Here is a 27,254-nt window from a genome sequence, read left to right as displayed (position 1 = left end):
AGCGTAATATAGCTGAATGCCTTTCCCCCAGCAGACCGTACTACTAACTCCACCACTATTTTGGAGAATACTCCAACCCTCTGAAGCAGATTTTCTGAAGGCACTCAGAGCTACCATGAAATAGGGCGGCTAGGAAAAAGTTCCCTTCCAACAATGGGAATGCCCCCTGAGTGGAACTATGCTCAGGTGATGCTGCTGCCTGCCAGTGGGAGCTAAGTCTGGAGTCAGGCTATCAATTAAAAATGTGAGATTTATAGAAAGGCATACTAACACTTGTAGATGAAGCTACGTAAAACATTTTTTTAAAAAAATATATCTTTTCTTTAGGAGCAGTTTTATATTAGATAATCTTAAGTAGATTTATGTTTCCTTTTTTACCTGAACAGCATCATAATACATTTGCTTGCCTTCTTCATCTGTCTTGTCTGACATCAACCAAGCCTTAAGCAAGTATTCATAAAAGCTATCTCCAAGCCCACCAATGGAGACATGATCTGAAAAAAGCAGCAGAAAAGCCCTTTATAGTCATTCCACCTTCAATTTAGGCATGCATACACACACCTAATTCTAAAGTAAGATAGATGAACTGCAAATAAATTTGTATAGCAAAGTCTGAAACCTTACAAAATAGTTTTAACCTTCTTTTCAGCATGAGGTGCTTCACACAAAACACTTTTTGTATGATAAGCCGATTCTGTATAAATCCAATCAGACCATGCTACTTCAAAATAGAGCACTTTGCAGGCATGAAAGAACTCCAAGTGTTTGTCCATTTATTTGAATTCTCCCTCCAGATAAGGTTCTCTCATTGGGCCAACTTGACTTGAATTAACTTATTTTATTATTTTTATGATGGTGATGTTGGTGGGAGCAACTGACAATCAAATGCAATGTATAGAGAGAGTCATCTGAGTTCAAATGGTGAACCAGACTAAATGTTCAAGTTGACTTTTTAGGCTTGATTTTAAATTCTGTGGTGTAACTTTGCAAATTGATGGTTCTTTATATTAAAAGGGGGCTAGAGTACTCATGTACCAAGTATTATTATTTTTTGGATCAAATCCTATTAGCAATAGACACACAGTATTAGCTTGACTAGGTTAAGTTGAAGATCCAATACACTATGAAGTATAAATGTAAAGTAATAACATGGAAATAAATCTTTATTAAATATTAATAGTGAAGAATTCCCATGAAATGCTATATTGCATGCATTCTGTTTTGACATTAGATATGATCAATTTTTTTAAGAGTGGAGTTCACAATGAATACAGAATCGCCTAAGCGTGATTCAAATTCCATTTCTCCCCTAGATAATAGCAGTCTTGAATTTCAAATGAGCACATTGCTTTCCTTCCCTTTTAAAAAGGTTGTACTTTAAAATAGGGATGGGGAATGTGTGTCCCTCGAGATGTCGTTGGACTGCAACTCCCATGAGACCTTACCAGCATTGTCAATTTTATGTATTTAATTAATCAATTTGTATGCTACCCAACTGGCAAATGTCCTTGGAGCAGTTTATAATAATAAAACCAAACAAAACTAACAACAGAGTAACAAAAAACACAAGAAAAGTATAAAAAAATATTAAAGATTGAAAACATTGAGGAGCTAAGAGTAAAATTAATAATCAAACAACATATTAAAGAGTAAATGCCTGCTTAAAGAGCAAGATCTTAGCACTGTGTCTAAGGCCGCAAACTTATGCAGGTTTAGTCAGAAAAAGTCCTGCAACTTGCCTGGCTGGGGAATTCTGGGAACTGTAGGTCTTTTTTCTGTCTAAACATGCATCAGCTTCTCTCTTAAACGTATACAATAGTGAGCAGTCCAGCAACATCTTGAGGGCTATACATTCTCCATCCTTGCCTTAAAAGACCCCCAAAGATGTGGACAGACATGCTTTTTTAAAAAACGCCTGGAAACCAAACACACAGATAATCTACTTTCTTTTTCCTATTAAAGGGTTCACCTTTAGAGTGTGCTTCTTTGTCCATCAGACTGTGACCTGGTATTTAGTTTTCTAAATGTTACCTTTGCTATCCTTTTCCAAAGAAATGTTCTAAATTTATTCTGTGATGGCAAGGTAGGATTATAAAGAGCTAACAAAATAGAACACTTTTTAAAAGCAAAGAAATACCTCATTAATTACGCAAGTGTCCACAATATAAAGAGGAAAGTAGCTCTCCTCAAAGGAATGAGTACGTCCTCTGTGATGGAAGGCTGATCTCTGAATAGCAGCATTTAAATGACCTTTACAGTTTCCTAAATGAATTACCTCAGAAACTCTTGACATTTGCAGACTAAATAGCACAAGCAGAGGCTCATCAATAATAAGCCTTGCTATTATATACGTTATTGGTAGAGACAAATCTAATTGACCCATGATGCTGCAAATCACTTTCAATTTACTACTGAAGTAACAAAGGCTAAATAAATGTACAGGAACAATAGCTATAAAACTAGTAGTGACCTTCAGAGATCTTATGCAGCTAATCTAGCAGAAACAGAAGATATTGCCCTGGGTTACCTGTAATGAGATCCTGGAGTATGGTTTGCGTATGGTTTGTTGTTTTGTATGAACCCTGTACTATAGTTTAACTATGGATTAACTGTGAACAACCTAGGAAGAGAACTCATGGTTTATTGTTGGGTTGTAAACTCTGGGGTGTTTGTGTTAACAACCCATAGTTAAACCATAGTGTAGGGTTTGCATGTAACAACCCATGATTCAATGACAAGCCATATTCAAATCCATTCTTTACCTATACATGCAAATCAGGTCACTGAGTTGTAGCCAAAGTTAGTTTATTTAAATCCCATTCATGTCAATGAGTATTCTAAGTAGGACTAATATTGGATGCAACCCATTGTGGCTGATGTATGAGTTTAATGATGCTTAACTTGCAGTGGTAACTTTATGGAGTATTCCATATAAGGGGATCATAACACTTCAGTGAATTTTTAAAATATCCCATCAGTATGAAAGCCTTTCTTTAGATTGGTAATATTTATTAGCAACAAATAAATACATGTGTGAAGATGTTTACTGTATTCAGAATCCTTTAAATTAAACAAATGCTTTCAAACTTTCAGAAAACAAAACTGTTAGATTTTTTGTGCTGAACATATTCAGTGTTAACATTATTTTATATAAAACACAAGCAGTGAGAGGAGAATGAAAGACCCACATTGACAACGTAACTCAAAAGACTTAATTTTTCCCCATTTGTGTGCCCCTCCCTCACATTAAAGTGATGTACTTACGTTGACCCCATTGACCACTGTTAGGATTTAGATAATTAGGGTAAAGACCTTCTGGTTTATTCAGCCGATTTAAAACTTTTCGAATGTTCATAACCTATTGCAGAAGCAAAAATGGTAACTATATTTCATTTAAATATACATATATACACAACACTTTTCAGTGTATGTTTACACTAAAATGAGAATTTATTTCTTGGGGGGAAAAAACCTCTTGTTAGGAAACAAGAGGGACCAACTTTTAAAAGACCCTTTTTTACACTGGCTTAGAACCCCCGACACCTACCCATACATTATGCTGGGGTAGTTATTGCCCAGAGCACATTTGTGGTACCAATGTAATAGCTTCTAGCTAGAATGCATACCTTTAAAAAAAAAGAAAAAAAAGGAAGCCTATTAATCATGGCTGTAGAAATAAAAATCTGATAAATGTTGGTGATATATTGAATATACCTTCTTCTGTCTGTGGAAGTAATGTTTGTGGCAATAACATTTTTACAACCCCTCCATGCAAGATAGCTGGAGCATATTTTCTCTGGCACACCAACTAAAACAGACTGTTGTGCCCCAATAGGCACTATGGAAGCCCAGCATGATTTAAGTTGGATTTCTAACTGTGAAACTGCAGACAGTTGCAGATATAAAGACTTAATGCAGACAAAAGCCACATTGCATTTTGGCATGGTTCATATAATGCTAAGCCTGATATTAGCACGACATGCTCAAGCTGGAACAAGCCTAAGTGAAGCCTCAGACTTGAATCCTCCCCCTTCTCTTCTGGGCCTGCATTCTATTCACACAGTGGTCAACCAGCTGTCAACCAGGAACCCACAAGTAGGACACAAGTGCAACAGCTCCATCCTGCCCATGTTCCCCAGCACGTGCTGTACATAGGCATACTGCCTCTCAAACTGCAGGTAGCAGATAGCACATAGAGGGAAGGGGAGAGTGTGAGAATTAAGGCTTTGCTTGAGCTTCTTCCAGCTCATGCAAATAGTGCTAAATCCTGGCTTAGTGTTACGTGCAAACTTCCTCAATGTTTCCCTTGTTTACAGTGCAAGGACAACCTAAGGTACTTAACAGAAAGCTCTTTAATCTTTCACCCAGGTGTATAATAACACTACATTTGTCAAGACTGCCACAAAGTGCAAGTTTTTTGTTCTTTCAGAATAATACATTCAGGGGAACAAAGGTTATAAGAAAAAAGAGGGTATTCCAGACTTTTGACAACCATCACTTTTCCAAAACTTTGATGTGCTACTTGCAAAACACTTATGTTAAGAATCTAACCTTTTCAGCAAACACTGGATTTCCAGACAAGTAGCTTAGATGTATAAACTCCAAATGCAGTGTTCCAAATTCTGCCAAAATACTGCTTCCCCCTGAAGCCCAGGGCCAGTTCCGACCAATGCCACTAAAAATAAGTGAGAAAAAGTTAAATGTGATTGAAATATAAAACTGTTTTAAATTCATGCACTATATAACAGCTTGACAAGAAAAGTAGAAGCACAACATGTGGTCCTTCAGATAATGTTGGACTCCAGCTCCCATCATCCCTGACTGCTGGACATGCTGGCTGGGGCTGAAGTCCAACATGATTTGGAGGGCTGTTGGACGTATTAGTCAACATGCAATAGGATCAAGACATACTAGGCAACCTCTCATTTGATTAGTTCAATATACAGTCACTGTCCATCTTGGCTTTTTCTTCCCTAGCATTGCTGTTAAATGATTAGCTAGAATGGTAATTGGTAGAGAGTACACATAGTTCAAAACCCTTAGAGGAGTTGGATTAACAAATCATTTTTCTGTGATCCTAAATACTCTCACCAATGGAGTACTATTAACTTAGATGAAGTATCTGTGACTCTAAAATAGAGCCAAAACAAAGGTAATTGTCAGCAAGAATTTAAACAAGTGGGAAACTGATTTGTGAACCACAAATCCAAATACTGAAATGCAACAGTCCGAAGGATTTGAAGCCACTTAATTGCATTTGAATTGAACCATTTTACGAACTTTCAAGTATCAGCAGATTTTCTATGTTTTTGATATTATGATCAACAAGTCTAAAAGGATTTGGCAATTTTCTGACAGCAACATTTGCAACTTAGCCAGAACTGGTAGGAAACTAGAATCATTCATTATCTTATAGAGCTGGAAGTAGACCTCTATGCTCTGTAGCAAGACTCTACTGAGATCACGTCAAAGATTCAGTTACAACGATTCTTGATAGAAACCAGGAGGCTTTTCTGGTAAAACCATAGTTGCCTTGAGACCCCACCACTATCACAGAAGGCTCTGTAGCTACTTAATTAATAAAAAAAGGTATGTAGTTAAGGATTTTGACATCAAATTAATAAAAAAAAGTAGTGGCCAGACACAATGTATCATACAATTAACCCAGACTGTCTACTAACTGTGCAGATTAATAAAAACCTTCTTCAATATGTAAGGCATGGGTGGGCAACCAGTGGCCCTCTGGATGAATTGGCCTGCAACTCCCATCATGCCTCACCATTGGCTAAGCTGGCTAGGGCAGATGGGAGTTGTAGATCAAACTTCTGGAGGGACACAAGTTGGAAACTTTATACTCCACCAATTGTAAATCTGCAACATCAATAATTTTTTTTATATTTAACCTTTAAATTCATTGATTTAACTTCGTTTGTGTTTTACACAGGAAAAGTTAAATATATCTGAACTATACAACAAAGTGTTGATTTTAAAACTTCAAAATGGAACACTGGCTTGGGAAGAGTATAGCTGATCAGTGTGAAAAAACAGTTGACTCCAATTCTCAAAAAGAGATATTAATAGAAACTGTCATTTGATATGATTAGCAATTATGAGTAACATGTTTCAGATGCAGCAAGTTTAAAAACGAGTTTCCATTTCAAATATTTGCATTTGAAACTTTGGTACGTTTTGGTGATCTGCATTCAGCACCTTTGAGAATGTTGTTCAGAGAAGACCTATTACAACCTAGGACCAACATGGGTATCTGTCTTTTTCCTCCAGTGAGGCTACTGACAATTTCAGTCAGGAAATAGCCCTGATCCAATCCCTTCCAGTTCTTTGTAAGCATTGAAAAAGACATTTGGAGATCAGTGATCCTCCTTCACATCTAGTTTTGCACTTTTAGAACTTCTCAGAGTACCACTGATGACAGTGGCATTGCTGATGCAGTTAAACACATGAATTCCAAAGTTTCTATCAATTCAGCTGTGTAGCTGAATAAAGTAAAGCAATTTAGTGTAAAATTATCATCTAAGGGTAACTCAGCTTTGATTACACACTATTCAGTTCCATTTCAATATTAGAATACTGAATTCATCTATACTGCTTTGCTACTATTGAAACGTGAGGAATATCCAATATATTGACGTTAAAGCCTCTTACATGCATCAGCAATAAAAATACTCTCTCTGTCAAGCAAATTAGATTTATCTTTCCTTCAGAGTAGCATACATTACTGCCACATGCTCTCCTGCAGGGAATTGTCTAACAGCAACAATCCTATAAAATAAGTCTAACTGAGTTCAACTGTGTTTATTCCCAAGTAAGTGTGCGAAGGATTACATCTGAAACTGTGACAGCATCCATCATCGCTATTCCCTTCTACCTTTAGTTTGGAACTTACTCCTTGTTCAACTCAGGCTGGATAAGAACATGACTCAGTTATCACATTAGTGAACTCTTGACATGTCAGTGATTTGTACAAATTTTTTGTTTTCTTCAAAGGGAGGGATTTGAAGCTAACACATGGCAGAAAACTTGTGTAGTTTTTTTTTCAGAGTGGAGAGTTCTATAAAAATGGTGTCTCTCTTCAAAATTCTAAAAACTATCATTATATACTTGGAACAGAAGAAACATTCTGGAGCAAAGAATCGACTAAACAAAAGCTTGACCTTCAGTGATGTAAGCCTGACACTACAATAAGAAAAGGAAAACAAAACTTTCTGCATAAAGCTGTTAGAAATATTTTAATTTTACATTACATTGGGATTATAGTTAACAGAATGAACTTCCAAAACAGGAAGCCACGAAAGACTGCCCAGGTCAACATGTCTCAATGCAATAATTCACAGAATGTTTTTTTAAAAAAATTTTTTTTAATGATGAATGCTATTAGTGGAAGTAATCCATAAAACCCTTTCAAAAGTTAGGTGAGAAAAAACTGAATTCAGGTTTGGGGTCTCTCAGAAATGTTTAGTATAAAATACTAGGTAAGATACTCCCCACTTTTTTTTACAATAACCGTGATATAGTCTCAGTATGTTTAGTGTGCTTATGCATTTTCATACAAGTACTGGAATTAACAGCAAGAGATCCAGGGTTGTATCCAATGGTGTCCTTCCACCGGCAGAGTAGACACTGTTGGAAGATTAAAATATGCCTTCCCACTGCAGCCCAACCTGAACCCCCCAAATCTGACCTAGGCTGGATCTACACTACTGCTTTAAAGCGCTTTATAACAGTTATAAAGCACTTTAACTGCTTTAAAGCACTATAAAACTGTTATAAAGCGCTTTAAAGCAATAGTGTAGATCCGGCCCTGGAGCAGATTGAGAGGCATGCAGGTGGCTGCAGGGGGAGGAGGGAAAGGGAAACTCCCACTGTGTGAGTGGAAGTACAATTGGATTTACTCCATAGGCTGCACATTTTCTGGGAATAAACCCCATCGAATATAGTGGGTCTTCTAAGTAAAGCATGCAGAGGATTGCACTGTTAAGTTATGTATATCTTCACCAAGTTATATATGATTCAATATTCTCTCTCAACAGAACAACGCAGTTCAACCCAAAGAAAAATGTGCAGCGCTTCATGTTTGGGATTAATTTTACTGCTTCATCAAAAGATTATTCTTTAAGATGCTAGCATCTATTTTTACTAATAGTTTGAAATAAAGATAGTGAACTAAACTATTAAAAGATGAAAATATTACAGAGACTGAGAATTGCACTTTCTTCAGATATTTTATGCTGGCAAAGTATAAGGGCTTAAGTTTAGCTTTCTGCTACAAATTACAGAAACTGTTACTGAAGGGTGTTTCAGATCATCAACTGCAGTAACTTGGTATGAAACTCATTAAATTTGGAACAGGTCCACTGGCAAATGAAAAGTTCTTAAAAATCCAACACTATATTTGCATATATTTCACACACCTTTATCTATGTTGGCCAATCAAATGACTCAATCAAATATCATAAAGAGCTTATCTAACCTGACTTCATTTGGATACTTCAAAATTATAAAAATGTATGTGCTAAGTACTGGAGTAACCCACAGAAGCAGGAATCAACAGACTAGTGTAAAAGTTCTTGCTTTAACTGATACTTCTACCAAACCATTGCAGCCTGCTGGTACAACTGAAACAGAGAACCAATCAAACTAAGATACAACTACAACACGGGCTATATACATTCCAGGAATACAGCATTCACAACACAGAAAGTTTGCTTGCTTTAAAAAAAGGGAGGGGTGTGGAAGAAGCAGAGTGATTACTTTGATTAATTACAATGCTGCAAGGCTAGCATATAGCAAAGCAAATTAGCAGCCTTCAGAGCTGCAGCATGTGGACCTCAGAGGCATTCTTAGAAAATAAAAATGAGGATTGGCTGCAACTCAGTGCTTTGTTTTGAACCATGCCGTCACCAAGGAAAAAAAAATAGATGGAGATAGTAGGGAGCATCTGGGGGGCGGGGTGGTGGCAGCAGCTAAACTGATAGTGGGGAGCAAGGAGATGGTTTGCCTGTGCAGTGAGTTTGGTTTGCCTGATTTTTTAAAAAATGTGGTATGTGTGTTTGCTGGTTTGTTTTGGTGTGGTGTATGTTTTGCCCAGAGCTGCTTTGCATGCTTTTGTGATGATGATGATGGTATGCTTGGAAGGTGTTTTTGTGTGTGGGTGTATCTCTGAGCACCACCAGATTATCATCTGTGAAATGGGTATTTTGTTGCTTTGAGGGAGCACACGCGTGATTTGGCATTTGTGGCTCAGATCCCACTTCTGCCTTGTACTACTTTCTTAGCGAAGTTATTTGTCTCTTTGCCTTCTGCAAAATGGATGTGCATTTAAGGGTGGCTTTGTGTTTTGGAACTCTGACCCTACCTTTGCCTTGTACTTAGGTCTCGTGAAAGTTAGTTTTCTTTTCACTTCATCAGTTTTTGTCGTAGGGTGTTTTATGACTGGCCATGTCTACTATGACATCCATTTGTTGAATTGGTTGGCCCACCTTCTGGCAGCCATTTTGTGAGAGCACCCACAACATGTTTCCAAATATGTCCACAAGCCCCGAAAGGTTGAAGTTACAGAACTGAAAGCATGTAAGACAATGCTGGGTAAAAAAAATAGCTTGGGGTGGTGGTGAGCAAGGTTCCAATAGTGAGGGATCAAGTGACAGTGTTGTTCCACTACAGTGCTATTGAGAAGCCTCATTGAATTCAAATAGGACTTCCTTCCTTGAAAGTGAGTATAGGATTCATTTCCTTTCCCCACGCCCATGGCTAGTGGAAATGTAATTATGCAAAGTAAATATATGAACATTTTGCAAATTTGCATTAAGATTTTACAGACCACAGAATCGTGGATTACCTTGGTGCACTAACCCAACAGCAACCATGGATTATTACAACTTTTGTTATTTTAGCACAAGGATAAAAAATTGACTGTAAGTGGATTTCACTTGTGGTATGCATGTAGTGAATACAGGCATGCCCAGTTCACACGCAGCCTGCAAAGCTGAGGTCTGAGACAAATTATTTTAATCAATCCCAACCTTTACAAAAATAAACTGCTTATGGTACAGTTTGTTTTCCCAGGTGACTCCTAGCAAAGGACTGTAAGTAGGAATTCTCAGTCTTTCTAGTTTCTAGCATAGATATTTTCATTTAGAAAGACATGAACAAAGTATAAAAGGGAGGAAATGCTTTACAGTGTGGTATTTGCACACAACATGTAAATGTGCAACAGTTCTCAGTGTTCTGTGCTCTCTTATCTCTTTCCCCTGCCTTTCCTACTCTTCTTGTGTGCTTCTGGGGAGTTGATAAGGTGGTTCCATGGAAGGCATGCCTTTTGCAGCATTGTGAGATTTAACTATCACTTACAATTGCATCTATACTCCTTTAAACCGTGAACTACAAGATCTAAATCCAAGTGAAAATCTTGTATAGAAATTATTGAGAAGATTCAAGTTTTATGTAAGAATAAGGAAGGGTGTTTGTGGAGAAGGGGCAAATCATGGCTCCTTCCCATCCATCCATCTGCTGTTGCAATACATTCCTCCACTCGCCCAATTAACTTTCTGTTAAACTAGTTCACTCTGACTGAGTTGACACTAGGGTAAGAGGTCTATCAATCACCTCAGATGTAGAGAGGATATAGTTTTTAACTCAACTTTGGCTTACTGTTCATGTTTGCTAACAAATGCGTTACGTATACAAGCGATGCATCAAATGAGCACACACATAATATGAGTAGAGTGGTACAGTCAAACAAAATGTCTTTTAAAAATATTATTATTCAATGCTTTTCAAAGTTACCACAATCACCATTTCAATTGACAAGCATTCAAGAAAAAGACAATTTAATTGCTATAAAATTCAAGTCCCAGTGTATTTTAAGCATGAATACACTTATTTAAGTAATAAGCTTATAGTTCGGTTTCTCATTAGGTAGTGTATGCCAACTTCTATAAAGCTCATGCATACATTTTACCAGCATTCGAAAGACTTACGTAGCACTGATGAATAAAAGTAAACAATACACATTTCCTATTGCTTTATACACTAAGAGTTTAATTAATCACTTCTTCCAGGTTTTAAACACACGAGGAGGGAATAAAATACAAGGAAACTGAAAGATAATATGCACAAGTGAGAACCAGTCTTAAATCAGGTCCCTTAAGAAAAAGCAGAACACTAAATCAGAAAGCTATGAATATACGAGTCTACTGTTTTATCATCCAAGTGATGATAATAAATTAGACTATCTGAAAGAGAGAAAACAGTTAGATTAATATTCCCTACAGTAGCAACTTCTGTAATTGGTTAAAATGGGATGATTCAATATCAGAACCATAGTACTGCACTATGAAGCCACTAGACTCTCCATGTAATTCACTGACCATAGTCAAGAGGATTGTCCGGGCATATGAATATACCATACTATCTCTAAATTAAGACTAGCAAAGCAAATGTTTGAGAGGCCCTGCTTCAGATGGAATATATGCTGTAAAATGCTATTCTCCAACTCCATGCAAGGGGTCAAATTAACGTTCAAACCTGAAATAGAATAGTGCCTTGAACATGTGTACCAATTTTCATTTTCAAATGTCCAAGTCAAGGAAGATAGTGTGTTACAAACAAAATACCAAATATAGACGTTTCAAACTGAAGGCCTCCACTTTGCCTAGCTGAGAAGCAGATACTGTTTACCATAACTGGCACTTTTGATATATTGGAAACTGATATTCAGAAGCAAATATCCAAAGAGCAAATTACGACTACCACTGCATGGGACAAGCTCATTTTTACAGTATATTTATGACTACTCTGTACATGGAGATCAGATGTCTGGCCTATGATGCTTGCTTCAATACAGCCTAGGGTGCTAGGAATAGGTGATGCTCACTTTGGAAATACGAGACCTTCAAGTAGCATCAATCATAAGCCTTCCTTCCTTCCCCATCCATCAGGCCATTTCCCCACCCCCAGGGGTCATGCGGGTAGCAGCAGTTCCCACAATGCAGCAGCATGTTGGATAGAAGAAGCCCACCTAGCCTCTCCTTCCTTCCCTTACAAAAAATAATAGGAGACACCGCCAGCAATCTTGACACTGTGGCATCTCCTTCAGATTGGAAAATTGAGCTGTAACTCCCATCATTTCTGGCATAAAATGCCAATGGCTAGAAATAATGGGAGTTTTAGTTCAATCTTCACAATGTATAAACACACAGTCAGTGCATCTCATTTTGCCTTTCAAAGAAACCCAGGAAAGAAGAGAGAGGCTAGGTGTCCAAATAGCCATTTGCACTGTCAGAACCACTGTCTGCCTAGCCCACCTTGTGTGTGAGTGCGTGTATAGATTTAGGGTAGGCACCCTGCTCAAGATTGGCTGTGCTGCATCCTCCTTTTCCTGGCAGTAATCTTCTCATGACACCTGTAGATGTTATAGGGAGTGATACCAAGTTCAATCAGTAGCTAAATCAAGTATCAAAAGGCAAATTAGGACACCAATTTACAGCTTGACCTTTTTTCTTTTTGCCAGAAGTAGTCACTTGGCATTTCCTTCATGCATAAACTGGCAAGATTTTTAAGCATTATCTCAGCTCTTAACACTTGTAAAGTTTTTAAGAGGGTTGATTCTGCATATGCGTGCCTTAAAAGGGACAAGGATCATAAGGTTTTATAGGCAGAAACAAGAGAGGTTTGAAATAAATGTATTTAGCCAATTTAGGATGCGAGGAGGAGGAGGACCAGTTTTTGACTAGACAGTAGTTTTAGCGCATATATCTACAAATCAATTAATGGATGGAAATATGGTCTACTGCATAATTTAGTAAATACTCCAAACTCTAGATAATCTGTTTTTTTTAAAAAATGTTTTGAACCATTATGGTAGCCAGAACACTGAAGATGTGTAAAAATGTAAAAGGGTCTGAATGAGAGGACTTGAACTGGACTAAAAATTTTAATCCATGTATTTTGTGACATTTGCGTTTATGTTGTACCCTGCCTCGATCTGGAGGGAGAGGCAGGTAACAAATAAATATATGATGATGATGTATTTTGGGGGTGGGGAGTTAAATAAAATAAAGCAAGAGATACTGGAAGAAGGCAGCACTTCAGTGAAAAGTATGGATGGAAACAGGTGAGCGAGTGACTTTCGTAGATTGGCCAGCCAACTGGATGAACTAGTATAGGGAGGGCTGGCAGTCCTATTGTACATAAAAAGTTTAGTGTTAGATAGCATAGATAAGGAAATATTAGAAGAGTTCAGGCAGAGAGATAAAAGTACAGTGTAAATGAGCACTTAGATCTTCTCTAATATATCCTGCATGCTGAAAGAGTTATTGGGTTACTCTTACCCAGTTTTGCCCTCCTGGGTACTCGGTACAGCACTTGAGGGCTGAGGAGAGGGGGTTGCCATGGTCTATAGAAATATGATGGTGGTTCTGAGGGATTTCAACTTCCATGCGAAGGCTGCTGTATCAGGAGTGGCTCGATTTCATGGCTGCTTTAACAACCATGGGGCTGTCTCAACATGTAATTGGCCCAATGCATGCAAAAGGACACACACTTAATCTGATCTTCTCGACTGGGCAGGAGGATGGTGATCTGAAAGTGGGGGAATTAATATCTATCCCCTTGTCAGGTTTAGACTCTGCAAGGGTGGGTGGGTGGGCTATTAAAGTGGTCCGCCCCCAGAGGCTAATGGACTGCAATGGATACCAGAGGTCTGGGGGATTTTCCTGCTGGTATGGCCGGTGCTCCTGTGGAAGCCCAGGTTGCTTTGTTGAATACAGAGATGACTCAGGTGGTTAACATGATCATGCCCAAGCACCCTCTCCCTCTGAGCAGAGCCCGGCCAGCTCCTTGATATACACCTGAGCTGAGGGCAATGAAGCAAGAGGAGAGATGGCTAGAACGTAGGTGAAAGCATGGGCTGAGTTTGACTGAATATGGGCTAGAGCTCACTATCGAGCCTACTCTGGCGGTGAGGGTTGCAAAGAGACAGTTCTTTTCCACCAACATTGCATCTCTAAGTGTCATCCAGCAGAGCTTTTCTGGGTGGGTTGTGGCCTGTTACATTCTGAGCCAGGGTAAGAGACAGTGGAACACTCGGTAGCACACTGTGATGAGTTTGCATGGCATTGTGAAGATAAAGTTGCTCAGATTCATCATGAATTCAACACCATGCTTAATGCAGTTCCTCCAGTAGAGACGTTCAGAGCAATGTCTGGCTCAGTTTTATTGGATGAGTTTCAGTTATTGAGGCCTGAGGATGTGGACAAGGTGACTGGCCAAGTCCGGTCGACCACCTGTGTGCTTGACCCTTGCCCTTCATGGCTAATTACATCAAATAAGGAAGGGATCACTGGCTGGGTCCAGGAAGTTGTAAATTCCTCCCTGAGAGTGATGCAGGCCTAGCCTGAAAAAGCTTAACCTGGACGGGGAGGATGTTCAATATAGGCCGGTGGCTAACATCCCCTTCCAGGCAAGGTGCTTGAGCTGGTGGTTGCAGGGCAACTCCAGGCACTCTTCAATGAAACAGATTATCTAGATCCATTTCAATTGGGCTTCTGGCCTGGTTTTGGAATGGAAACTGTCTTGGTCGCCCTGTGGGATGGCTTTTGCCAGGAGAGAGACAAGGGGAGCATGTCCCTGTTGATTTTCTTGGACCTCTCAGCATCTTTCAGTACCATCGACCATGGTATTCTTTTGAATAGGATATCTGGGTTGGGAGTTGGAGGTACTGTGTTGCAGTGGTTCTGCTCCTACTTTGATGGCTGATTCCAAAAGGTGGGGGTTGGGGAATTATTGCTCAGTGCCTTGCCAACTATGCTATGGGGTTCCACAGGGTTCTATTTTTATCCCCTATGCTGTTTAACATTTACATGAAGCTGCTGGGAGGTTATCTGGAGATGTGGGCTGAGCTGTCATCAATATACAGATGACACCCAGCTCTACCTTTCCTTTTCATCAAATTCAGGTGAGGCAGTAGCTGTTCTGAATCAGTGCCTGGGCATGGTAATGGACTGGATGATGGCCGACCAACTGAGACTCAATCTAGACAAGACGGAGGTACTGTTAGTGGGTGGTTCATCTGTCCAGCGAGGTGATGTTCAACCTGTTCTGGAGGGGGTTGCACTCACCCTAAAGGATCAGGTTCATAGTTTGGGGGATGCTCTTGGATCCAAAACTGTCACTTGAGGTGCAAGGTGGACTCAGTGGCAAGGAGCACCTTTTATCAGGGTAGGCTGATAAAACTATATTTATCCATGCTCTGATAACCTATCGTCTGGATTACTGCAATGTGCAGTAATGGGGCTGCCTTTGAAAACTGTCTGGAAACTTCAGCTTATGCAAAACAGGGCAACACATTTGTTAACAGGGACTGGCCAATGAGATCACATCACACCTGTCCTTTTCCAGCTTCACTAGCTGCCAGTCCAGGTCTGGGCCCGATTCAAAGTGCTGGTACTAACACTCAGGCTTGGGGCCAGGCTATCTGAAGGAACGCCTCCTCCCATATATGTACCTGCCCGGACCCAAAGGTCATCCTCAGGGGTCCTTCTCTGTGAACCACTGCCAAAGGAAGTGAGGCAGGTGGCTTCCAGGAGGAGGGCCTTCTCTGCTGTGGCACCTGTCTGTAGAATGAGCTCCCTAGAGAGGATTGCCTGGCTCCTATGTTATACACTTTTGGATGCGAGGTGAAGACTTTCTTATTTTCTCAGTACTTTAACAGTTTGTAATCTTCATTTTTAAAACTTTGCTGTTTTAAATTTGTATTTTAAATTTGTATTAATCTCTGCATTGCTGCTTGGTTTTATCCTGGTTGTGTTTTTATACTGTTGTTTGATTTATACTTTATATAGTCTTCATGGTTTAATTTTTGTGAACTGCCCAGAGAGCTTTGTCTATTTGGGAAGTATAGAAATGCAAAAATAAATAAATAAGAATAATATAATTATAGAGATAATGCACCCACACCCTCCTCAGCACAGCATTATGGTTCTTCAATTGATCTTTGCATGGTCCATGATAAAGGGCTTATTACAATGCATCAGTCTTTGTGAATTTTTTAAGAGAACATCTCCATGCACCCTGATAATGCTGGTTACTGTATTGTCCATTTTGCAATAACATTTTATGGTAGAATAGTGAAACTTTTCTCTAGTTACTAGCAACCTGTTTATAGCAAGTTTGTTTTATAACTCTTAGAACTTATTTTCATGACACAACATGGCAGTTTTTTTATGTTCCCAATGATGTATATATCCTAGGTTTTTTAACTGACATCCAATAAATTTTCTTTAATGCAGAAATTGCAAGAATGTTAAGTTGTGAATAGTGGATCATCTGTCATTAAACTTACAACTATGACATTATGACTAATTTATAACTGACAACTCATTCTTCCATTATATACAGTCCTCTCCACTAGATTAATCTTGACACACTAGTGTGTTTTTAATTCTATCAGATACATAATAGCAATTCTGTAGAAGACAACTACTTGACTTTTGCTTTGCTATGGAAGTTCTTGTGATAGAAATACCTTAATTTACTGTAACAGATGTCTCGTTAGATGGCAGTTATGTCACACCTTGTCTTCAGACAAACCATTTTCCATCTACATTTTCAGGATTCATGATTGTTCTATACAAGACAGCACCTTTGTTTATATTTTTCCTGCTGTCTAAAGATTCCTTCTTGTTACAAATGCATTAAAAAGGCACTGAACACACAAGGAGAAACATTAAGGTTGGTAATGAATGTTGGACAAGGAGCAGTTACTTGATTGGATCAAGCCTTAGTCATGCTTCAGTAGATCCACTGAAATCAGTGGAACCTGATCCCTTTTGATTTCAGTGCATCAACTCTAAGCATGACTAAGGCTGGAATCCACCCACTGTAATTATTTCTCTCTCAAAACTGATGCCACATGGGAGCTCTTTAGTTAATAATAAAATGCATGTAAGCAGTTGCCCCATCAAGAGTAAGAAAGAGCACACACTTCTCTGATTCTCATAACAAAAGTCCGGGCCTAATTGAATAGTTATCTTGTCAGAGTGTGGAACTGCTTTCATGAAGCATCAGCCAGCTGGGAAAGAATTTATCTTGCCAAATATGGATTAACGGTACTGATACAGATATTAAGTAGTTTGTACAATCCTTCTGGGTTGCAGAAAAACTTGAAAATAGAACAAACATAAGTGGGACCTGCACAAAATGTAGTGCAGTGTGGTCCTGTTCAGGATTCTCAGCCAGCCACGCCTTTTCCAGGGTACTCCCCCCTCCCACCACGCACCACTTAGTTAATGTTCTGTGCACACTGAACAAACTGTTTTCACTGAGCTGCACTGGAATTGTACAAGCTTTGTTTTCTACTTCTGCAAACCTTGAGATTTCCCCAAACCTGCTGATGCCTTTTTTGTTCACAGGTGTTGCTGTTTTACTACATAAAGATCCCCACAGAAAATGAGTTCACTGTTACTAAATAGAATTAACTCAATACCTGTATCAAGTGAAGCATTTGCTCTGTTTTGGCGTAAAAAGTTGCAAGCACTGTATTTGCTATAGTATAAGAGACAAAGCGGACACCTAAGACAATAAGAAGAGCCAGGCTGGATCAGACCAAGAGTCCATCTAGTTCACACAGTGGCCAACCAACTGCCCATGGGAAACCCATAAGCAGGATATGAGTGCAACAGCACCCTCCTGCCCATGTTCTCCAGCAACTGATGTTCACAGGCATATTGCCTCTGATACTGGAGGTAGCATGTAACCAGGACTAGCAGTCATCGCTTATCCATCATGAATTTGTCCAATCCCCTTTTAAATCCATTCAAACTGGTGGCCATCACTACCTATTGCGGAAGCAAATTCCAGTTTAAGTATGCGCTGGGTGAAGAAGTGCTTTTATCTGCCCTGAATCTCCCCAGGTTTTAGTATTATGAGAGAGGGAGAAAAATGTTTTCCTATCCACTTTCCTCACACCTTGTATAATTTTGTACATCTCTGTTATGTCCCTCTTACTTGCCTTTTTTCTAAGCTAAACAATCCCAACTGCTGTAATCTTCCCTCATAGCAGAGTTGCTCTAGCTCCTTCATCACTTTAATTGCGCTTTTCTGCACTTTTTCCAGCTCTACAATATTCTTTTTGAAGTGTGGTGACCAGAATTGTACAGAGTAGTCTAAGTGTGGTCGAACCATAGATTCGTATAAGGGGAGTATGATCTTGGTGGTTTTATTTTCAAATCCCTTTCTAATTATACCTAACATGGAATCTGCTTTTTTCACAGCCACCACACATTTGGTTGACATTTTCATCAGGCTGACCAACACAACCCCAAGTTCTCTTTCTTGGTTAGTCATAAGAGTGCAAGTGTGTGTAACACACCTATACAACCTAGTTAATTCATCTAATATTTGTCAATGAAGTCAGTACAGGAAGTGAGTCAGAAATATAATGAAAATACCCCCAATTTTAATAAGTCCCAGTGTGAATTTCAGGAAGATTAACATTCAACCTAGAATACTGTTGGCTTGGCTAGCTTTACTACCTCCTTGTAGGTCAGAGGTGGGCAACTTGTGGCCAACAATTCCCATTACTTCTCACCAGTGGTCATGCTGGCTAAAGCTGATGGGAAATGTAGGCCAAAACATCCGGAGAGCCACAAGTCACCCACCCCTATTGCAGATATTCAGAACAGAATTTAAAAGAGCAGGCTGGCGGAGTGTCTGCAACTTATAAGGGAAAAGGAAAGACACTGATATTGATTCACAGAATCCAGGAATCTAAATGGTGAGACAATATGGTAAAGTTTGCCCAGTTATCCAGCACAAACTGTAAAGGACAAACAGAAACTATTTCTTTCACAACTGGTATATTTTTTACCTTTTGATATTTAACAATGCCCAAGGAATTCCTGTGGGAGTATTAAAGGCTGGAAGCAACTTCTCTCCTAGTTCCACTGCTTTTTTCCGAAATATCTGTAAGTTAAGATAAGCAAGAGGCATGAGATAGAGGGAACAAGGAAAACTAAGTTTCTAATTCAACCAGGAGCTATGAATTGAGCTCTGTTCAGAAATATCATTAAACTGCCAAACCATGGTATGTAGGATTTGGAATGTACTGCAGGCTCATGTTCTCCTTCTTTCCCTCCTGAGTACCAATTCTTTAATTCTTTAGCCACAGCTTTCCTAATTTCAGCTGACAGGGCAAACCTAAGCTTTATAATCATTGGCTGGAACACTAGAAAAATATTTCCTTCAAAGAGAGCAAGGAGGTATAATACTGCCTGCACATTTGCTACAGGCTCCATAATCGAGAGCGTTAGAAGCTTTCTTTTTTAAAATGAAAGTTGAACATTCTGGAAAATGACCTGGAAACAGAAATACTGCCCTTGTCCATCAGCTAATGGTCAATAGTGGTGTGCACTCCGCCCTGGAATTATGTGGTAACCGCAAACATCCTCAGAGCATTCCATCTTCCAGAGCAGAGATTGGCCGCTTCCAAACCCACTGATTAATATCAGAGCAGAGATGCGCCCAATCAGTGCTTCTAAAGTCTCTGCAATTATTTGACCGTGTATGTGTGTGTGTGTCTGAATTAAATATCTCCATATTTGGAAGATGGTGAGTGGGGTAGAATGATACTGACATCTGTGACTAACCAATTAGGAATTGCCACAGTGCTGTCTGTGACCATGTTCTGTTCTCCTCCAATCGCAGTGTTTGGGGGAGGGAATTTTCTCGTGGTCCTTTATTCCATGCACTCACTGCTGTTCTTGGTCTTGCAGTGTTCGTTAGGGTCAGAGAGAGAGATTATTTTATTTATTTATTACATTTTTATACCGCCCAATAGCTGAAGCTCTCTGCACACACAGCTATCTTTGCACACACAGTGCAGAGTGAGATGGGGGCATTCGTTTGCAAACAGATTTAGAGGAGAGAGAGACAGAGAAAGATCTACAACATCTCGAGATGACTTTCTTTGTAGAGAGAGGAGAAAGAGAGGCAAGAGTTCCACCTGTTCCACCCCCACTGTGTGCACATGTGCCTGCCTGTTCTGTTAAAGCTTTTTCCTTCAATGTGCCTGCCCATTCCTCCTTGCAGGGCTGGGTTGCATGATTATTATTATTTCCCCTTAATGGTTTGATGTGCTGTAGCTCTCCTTCTTCAAAGTTGAGCTTTCCCTGCAGCACTGGGCTTCAAAGTTACAAGTGTCTTCTTCTTGTACTTGTATATTTGTGTGTTTTAGGGTTGTGTAGTGCACACAAGCAGTACATAATTAATAAAGCGCACTTTGACAACGTTCCATGAGGCATGGGAAACACTGACTGCTGCTGCTGTTGTGCTGGTTCTGGCCGTGAGGGGAGACGGAGTGTAGGGCTTGTTGATTTGTTGCGCCTTTCTGCTTGGACTTATGGAAGTCAGCCACAGTGTGAAAGTGCTGCTGGGCTGGCATCATCAGTGAGTAAGCTTCTACACCTGAGTCAGGCATGCTGTTTATTTCTCAGTTAAACTATTACTCCTATTGGCTGGCTGGGCTTCTAGTGCAGGCTGGGGGTCGTCGTCATCCTCCTGCCGTGTAGGGAAGTTGCCTTGACTTACTCCAATGTGCCCGACCGACAGTGGGGGAGGGGTGCCTCCTCCTCTCTGAGGTTGGGCAAACTGTGTGCTGCTGTTGTGGCATTTATTAATATATTTACTTTATTATTGCACTAAGTGCTTTCCCGCTGCTTCATTTCCCTCCCCCCTGTGAGAGGTGTGTGAGAGAAGACATTTGAGTTCAGACTTAAAAAAAATCCCTATAAATCACTGAATACAGGGATCTGCTCTAAAATTGGCATGCCTAAAGCCCTCTTTAAAAGCTGTCACAGTGCCAGTTTTCATGTGTTTACCTTTAAAACTGAGGGAGCTGTAAGCACTTCTGTTAATACTGGTTACCCAAATACGGAATGGTTCTTCGCTGGGTAACTCGATGAGGCGGAGAGAGGGACACACCCCAGAAATCGAGGCAAAGAAACACCTCTATGGATTTCCAGATCTAATTTCGAGGCAGAGAAGACTCACTTTGCACACCCCTAATGCCAAACACTTTTATTCCAACTGAACAAAAGTTGCAGGTTCAATAAAACAAAAGTTGTATTTTCTTTGGTTTTCAATAAGCTTGTAAGGTAAGTCATTAATGTTGAAATAAAATGTTCTGAACCACTGTACCTTTTAAGCAACAATTCAGTTCAGTATATACGTGTTAAAAGTTAATTGGAACATCACTTTCCTATTCTTCTCTCTGGCAGGTGGTTAAAGTAATTTATTTTATCAGCGAGAGACACTAGAAGATATATTTTTAAAGTCAAATTATATTTAGGTCGAATCAGATTACGTAACCATTTCAGAGATTCTAATAAAACATGGCTACAATATAGATGATCACATAATAATACAATGGGTGAAGCTTAATGAGAATTTGCTGTGGAACCAGAAGACTGGACTGTATGTGTGTGTGTGGGGTGAAGGGCAGTGTTCAGAGAGGAAAAACAAGAGGTAAGGAGGCTGTCAGTTGCAGAAACCCGATAGGAAGTGCTGATGTCACCACAGGCAGGAGGGCATCTACAACATTTTACAATACTTTTAGTATGCTCTTAGGATGTTTAACAATGTATACTATGTTTTTAATCAGTATTTTATGTATTTTATACTTACTGTTGTTCCCTGCCTCAATCAAAATGGAGAGGCGAGTAAGAAATTATTATTATTATTATTATTATTATTATTATTATTATTACATCTGGATTCAATCGCTTATGAGGTAATATATTCGAGTACAACATGTGGTGTTCATTTTAGGCAGCATGATACAGAAGATATATACTTCACTTAACCCACCCTACACAATATCTCTCAAAGAAAAGCAGAACAAATGCCTAATTTATCCTTTCATGTACTGTGCATTTAAAAATAGTAGAGGGAGAGAAAGAAAACGGAGATGTTCTCCTTCCAAAGTTCCCATCATAATTCATGTATTCATTATGGGGGATAGAATGTTTTCCCTTAGCCCTCCTCATTTCCTTGTTCCCTAACTTAGCACCCTTTCTGCAATTGTTCAGCTGTGGTGGCTGGCTCATGAGGGAAACTTCCCCATCTCCTGAGTATCAGATTGTCAAATCTGCTTCTATATGTTTGGTTAAGGGGAGGGGGGAAGGAGCAACCAATGAACTGAAGGGAGAAACAGAAGGGGTGGTGGAGTGGAAAAGCAAATAAGTGAAAGACTAGTGTATTCAGGTGAAAGGGACCATAAGCTTGATGCGCTTCTGCATCAGAGGTAAAAAACGTGAAGGGAAACCAGGGGAAAAAATTACGTGTGATGGGGCTCATACACATAGGTTACGGAGCAGCCACATGGACCAGTAAAGATATGCACATTTCAAAGCAGAGAAGTGATGGGGACTGGTAAAGAGTGTGCATTTCAAGACAGAGCAGGGAGTGAGAGAGATCAGTAACAATACACAAATTTCAAGGCAAACAAGCGGGGAAGATTAGAAAATATATACAAATTTCAAGGCAAGACCAGTGAAGAGGATCAGTAGATATATATGAAAATTTCATAAAAGACCAGTAAAGTGGAGGGGGAAATTAAGCAAATTTCATAGCAGCAAACTTCTGAATGTGTGCACTTGCACAAGACCTCCCCACTTATTTTTTTCTTTTAAAGTTAAAGAACGTGTTTGGGGACACTCTCTGGTGTCAATTCTTCTCGATTTTTAGGAGCACTGGAAAGAGGGCACTGACAAAGAATGAGGGAGGATGGAGGTGTTACTAGTGAGATCACAAGGAATGGCAGTACTTTCACTGTTCTTGCTGGGGCTCTAGCTATTCCCAACAACCCACAAACTTGATGGGTTTGGACATCAGAATAAGCCACCCTGAACAAGCCACGGGTTCTCATGGTGGCCTGTTCACAGAAAATAATCCACAATTAAAAAAAACTGTTTCTAGTTCAGACGTTAGGTGACAACCCAAAGGTGACAACCCACCATGGTGTACTGTGTTGGGTGAGCTAAGTCTTTGTCTTTAAATAATTTTACAGCTTTCGGTAAATATCCAAGATGCAAGATCTAACATTTTATCTCAAGACTGCCATTTCTTTAGGAAAATTCTTTTAGTCCAGATTATGCTCAGAGCTGAATGAAGTTTAAAGACAACATATTCAACAGGTCTATTTGCTTCCTCAGATTTCCAGTATTATTCACTATTTATTAACTCTTTTGGCCAATACAGGCTATGAGCTTCTCCACAATTTTTATTTTAAATAACACTGTTTCCCACTTCCTTTTTTGTTCTGGGATTGCAATCGGCTCATTATATGGGCGGCCATGGGGCTTGGATTGAATACTTCCTATCGCTGCATCCTCCATTCAAGTCAACAAAATACTTCCTATCGCTGCATCCTCCATTCAAGTCAACAAAACAGTGCCATCTAGTGGTGGAATCATAGCAAAATGTCACCTTTACACAGGGCAGATTTTATGGACTTTTTTTTTTTTTAAAAAAAGTTGATTATCTCTGTTTTCTGACAGCTGGATAAGCACAGGAGATCTCTTGGTTGTTGATGACATCATGTAACCGACCTGCAAACTTTCATGAGTGGCCAGTCACTAGTGTGCTAGAAATCACTTACTTAGAGACGCCTTACAGCTAGTTCTTAAATAATCCTCTCGTCTCCATGAATCTATGTACTATGCAGAGTTAACACACACTTTTGCATGACAAGATGACAAAGGTTATCTTTCTTCACTTGTTAATTAAGTTGTTAATTCTATTTGTGGAGCCAGAGTTTAATAGAGAGTTGGTTCTCTTTTCAGACCACACTTGTGCACAAATGACACAAAGACATGTATTGGTAATCAGTCAATATTTTAAAATTCCTATGGATGTATTCGTAAACTTAAACTAATATTCCCAGAGAACACTATTCCACCACCATTTTGTGTGTCCCCTCATGAGCATCCTGATTCAAAAGATGACACTTTGTCTAGTATAGAAAGGATCTAATAAATGAGGCAAATAGCATTTAAAAGTTTTCTTCCAACCCCTGGATGGTAGGCAAATTGTGGCTCTCCAGAAGTTTTGGCCTGCAACTCCCATCATCCCTAGCAAGCATAGGCAATGATCAGGGATAACAGGAGCTGTAGTTCAAAACTTCTGGAGGATTCTTGGCTGGGGAACGCTGTTCTGTACACAAAAACTGTTAAACGTTCAATCTTCTTCAGATTCCTAATCTAATCAAAGCAACATATCAGCTATTGATGGTCTATAGAAGACACATAGATTAAAAGTCTTTTACAACATGGGCAGGGAACTCTTTTGGCTAATTTATAGTCACTCTTGCAGAACTTTGTACTTTAACCTCTAACTCTGTAGTATAATTAGTTTCCATGTATTCTTACCTCTTCTCCAGAAAGATAGTATGCTGAAAGCAGGCCACCAACAAAACGGATATTCACTTCAAAAACAGAAACTTCTGCATTCTAGGAATACAAATACATTTTAAGTTTTAAGATAATTTTTCAACACTGAAAGGTTAAAAAAGGCAACAGTGGTATCCAATAGCTTTTATTACTTCTGATATATCTTTCTTAAGCTTATGTTATAAAAGATACTGTGTTTTATTATTACAATTATTGTGACAACCTTGGACTTTATCAAAGAAATGAGCTAGTCACTGTGAACTTTTCCTTTCCTCTCAGATGCTAAGCCATCCAAGGATTTATGCAGTAATTTTTGCTCAGTTGCACATCAACTTCAAGCTTCAAAATGCAATATGAAAACGTTTCTATTCAGAAGCAGAATTTTAAGAAAGCTTCAGAATATCAGGGGTATCAACAAACTTAATCACACATACACTGACCCTCTGGCTTTTCACCATCTAAAAACAATTTTTAAGAGCATAACAATACATTTAAGAAAGATGTCTCCCGAGGCTCTAGATGAAGTGAATCTCTTACTTAAATGAGTAATCTTTCAATCAAATAATTTGAAACTGGTAGTATCATGATTAATGCTCTGATTTTTTTTTAAAAAAATCCAAGTGTAGAACTATTGCTAGAAGCTCTGCATGTGATAATGCTAGAAGCTCTATAAGTGATAATGGTACAATCCAAATAATAACATTTTGAAAAGTTGTTTCTACAATGACTTTGTAGGAAGAAACCCCCTACTAGATTCAACCCTGTTTCTATAAATTGCAACTACTCACATGGTTTGATAGCATTAATGAGGTATGTAGAGAGCTTAGGCTATTAGGTGGTATAGAAATGTAACAAATACATAAATATGTGTGATTTTTTACATTATTCACATTTTTTAAAAAAGCATGGTTACGTGGACAACGTTTTGAAAGAAAACAAGCTGTGTGGGGCTCTGCTCCAGAATGTGTTCAAGATCTGGATTAGAGGCTCTGCACCCATTTTTGGTTTCTAGCAAACTGCCTTTATTATTATTATTATTATTATTATTATTATTATTATTATTTATTTATATAGCACCATCAATGTACATGGTGCTGTACAGAGTAAAACAGTAAATAGCAAGACCCTGCCGCATAGGCTTAGTGAACTGGCAACTGAACTCTATGCTGTAAAGAGAGATGCTTTTCTTTCTCATACATTAAATGAGTACTGAATTACTCAACTATCAAACCAACTGAGGATTCTATCATTTTAAATTTCAGCTCCACATAAACCTTCCAGTAGATTTGCTGAGGCTAACCATTGTATAAACCACAGCTCTTGCAGAGTATGTTATACAATCCACTAAGGCATGTGGAACAAATGAAGCAAGAGATTGTATTCAGTGTAGATTTGAAAGCTCTATCTTTAATAGGATAGTTATCCTTAAGCTCATTATGGCAAGCTAGCATCACCCTGGGAAAGCATGTGGATGAGAGAGATTTGAAGAGCAGCTGAAGAGGCTTTACCTTACTTCTAGGAAGCCAGTCTGCATCAGACAAGGGAGTGGAGGTGGGTGAAGAGAATGAGGAATCTATTGAACACTATCAGATTTCCTTACAAGCAGATAATGTACTGAGTCTCAGAAGGCAAAGTGTTTTAAAATTTTAAATTTTGTATACTCGTTTTTATCTCAATTTTAGAATTTCTGTAAACTGCCCAGAGAGCTCTGGCTATGGGGGCGGTACATAAGTGTAATAAATAAATAAATAAAGTCTTTCTGAAAAAAAGCACTTTAAATATTCTCTCTCTAGCTGAACAAGTTTGAGCAAGCTATAACTATCTAGCCTACATAACATGTAAAAAGTATCTGTCAACACAGTCAATCAATATGCCCTATAAAGAAAAAAGCTAAAATGCACAACCCTGGGGTCATGGATTTTAAGACTAGTTGTGGTATGACCACCACCACCATTTTCACTCTCAACTACACATTCCTGTATCAAATATAGCATTGACAGGAAAGAGAAAGGCCATAAGAGAGTATTTGGGTAAAAGCTGGAGGAGGAGCAGGTCACAAATCAGCAGGCTGCAGTGAAGCCTGTAGAGCCTCATGACACTCACCCATGAATTGGTAAAGTTGCAGGGCAAGCATTTTTTTTTAGCTGCTGGGATTTGGATTCTCTCCTCCAGCCAACCCAGCACTGGCTGCCACTACTGGCATCTGCCCACCAGTCAAGCTTGTGTTTGTCTGCAATCACATGTGTATGGTCATGGGCACTAGTAATGGAACAAATGTAATGTTTTTCTCATGGCAATTCTCTGTCCCAAAAAGGCTTCTCTTGCTGTCTTCTTCTTAGCACCCTTGGATTCTGGCTGTTCATTAGACATTTTCTTTTTGGGATCAGCATTCATCATATTCCTTCACACTGGGATTTTCTAGGTTTGCTTCAAGCTGCCTCACGAATTTCAATAAAATGAAAACAAAACAGTTTGTTTGCTTAAGAAGAACCTTTGGCTTTTTGTGAACTGTGGGAACAGATTTTGAACCAATGCTCAGCTAAGTGTGTATTTTTATTTAAGCCCTTAATTTGCTGGGTGACGGGACGGACCTATGTAACTAGTAAAAATCACCATGTTTACATACATCTTGCAAGACTGGAAACATACATGAAAGAGATCACAGAACCACTAATAGCAGACAAAGAAACAATCCAGAATATGGGACTGAAAATTAAGCTGATTACCAGCACACAAGCTTTAATAGCATGCTTTTTTGCATCCATTTCTGTTACAGCTATTACTGTTCCA

At 39.1% G+C, this 27,254-nt stretch overlaps 1 protein-coding gene across 1 annotated transcript in view; it reads right to left on the bottom strand.

The window, feature by feature from the left end:
* MAN1A1 (mannosidase alpha class 1A member 1) overlaps nucleotides 1-27,254 on the bottom strand; it is a 68,718-nt gene that overhangs the window by 17,680 nt on the left and 23,784 nt on the right. The window contains exons 4-8 of the mRNA XM_063124730.1: nucleotides 24,444-24,524; nucleotides 18,887-18,981; nucleotides 4,552-4,675; nucleotides 3,265-3,358; nucleotides 379-494 (exon numbers count right to left, since the gene is read on the bottom strand). Coding sequence (XP_062980800.1) covers nucleotides 379-494; nucleotides 3,265-3,358; nucleotides 4,552-4,675; nucleotides 18,887-18,981; nucleotides 24,444-24,524 — 510 coding nt within the window. The remainder of the gene's footprint in view (nucleotides 1-378; nucleotides 495-3,264; nucleotides 3,359-4,551; nucleotides 4,676-18,886; nucleotides 18,982-24,443; nucleotides 24,525-27,254) is intronic.

Source organism: Elgaria multicarinata, chromosome 4 (assembly GCF_023053635.1).
Source record: "Elgaria multicarinata webbii isolate HBS135686 ecotype San Diego chromosome 4, rElgMul1.1.pri, whole genome shotgun sequence".
In the NCBI taxonomy this organism is placed as follows: domain Eukaryota; kingdom Metazoa; phylum Chordata; class Lepidosauria; order Squamata; family Anguidae; genus Elgaria; species Elgaria multicarinata.
Note: the sequence above shows the minus strand (reverse complement) of the source record. Positions and strands in the feature narration are given on the sequence as shown.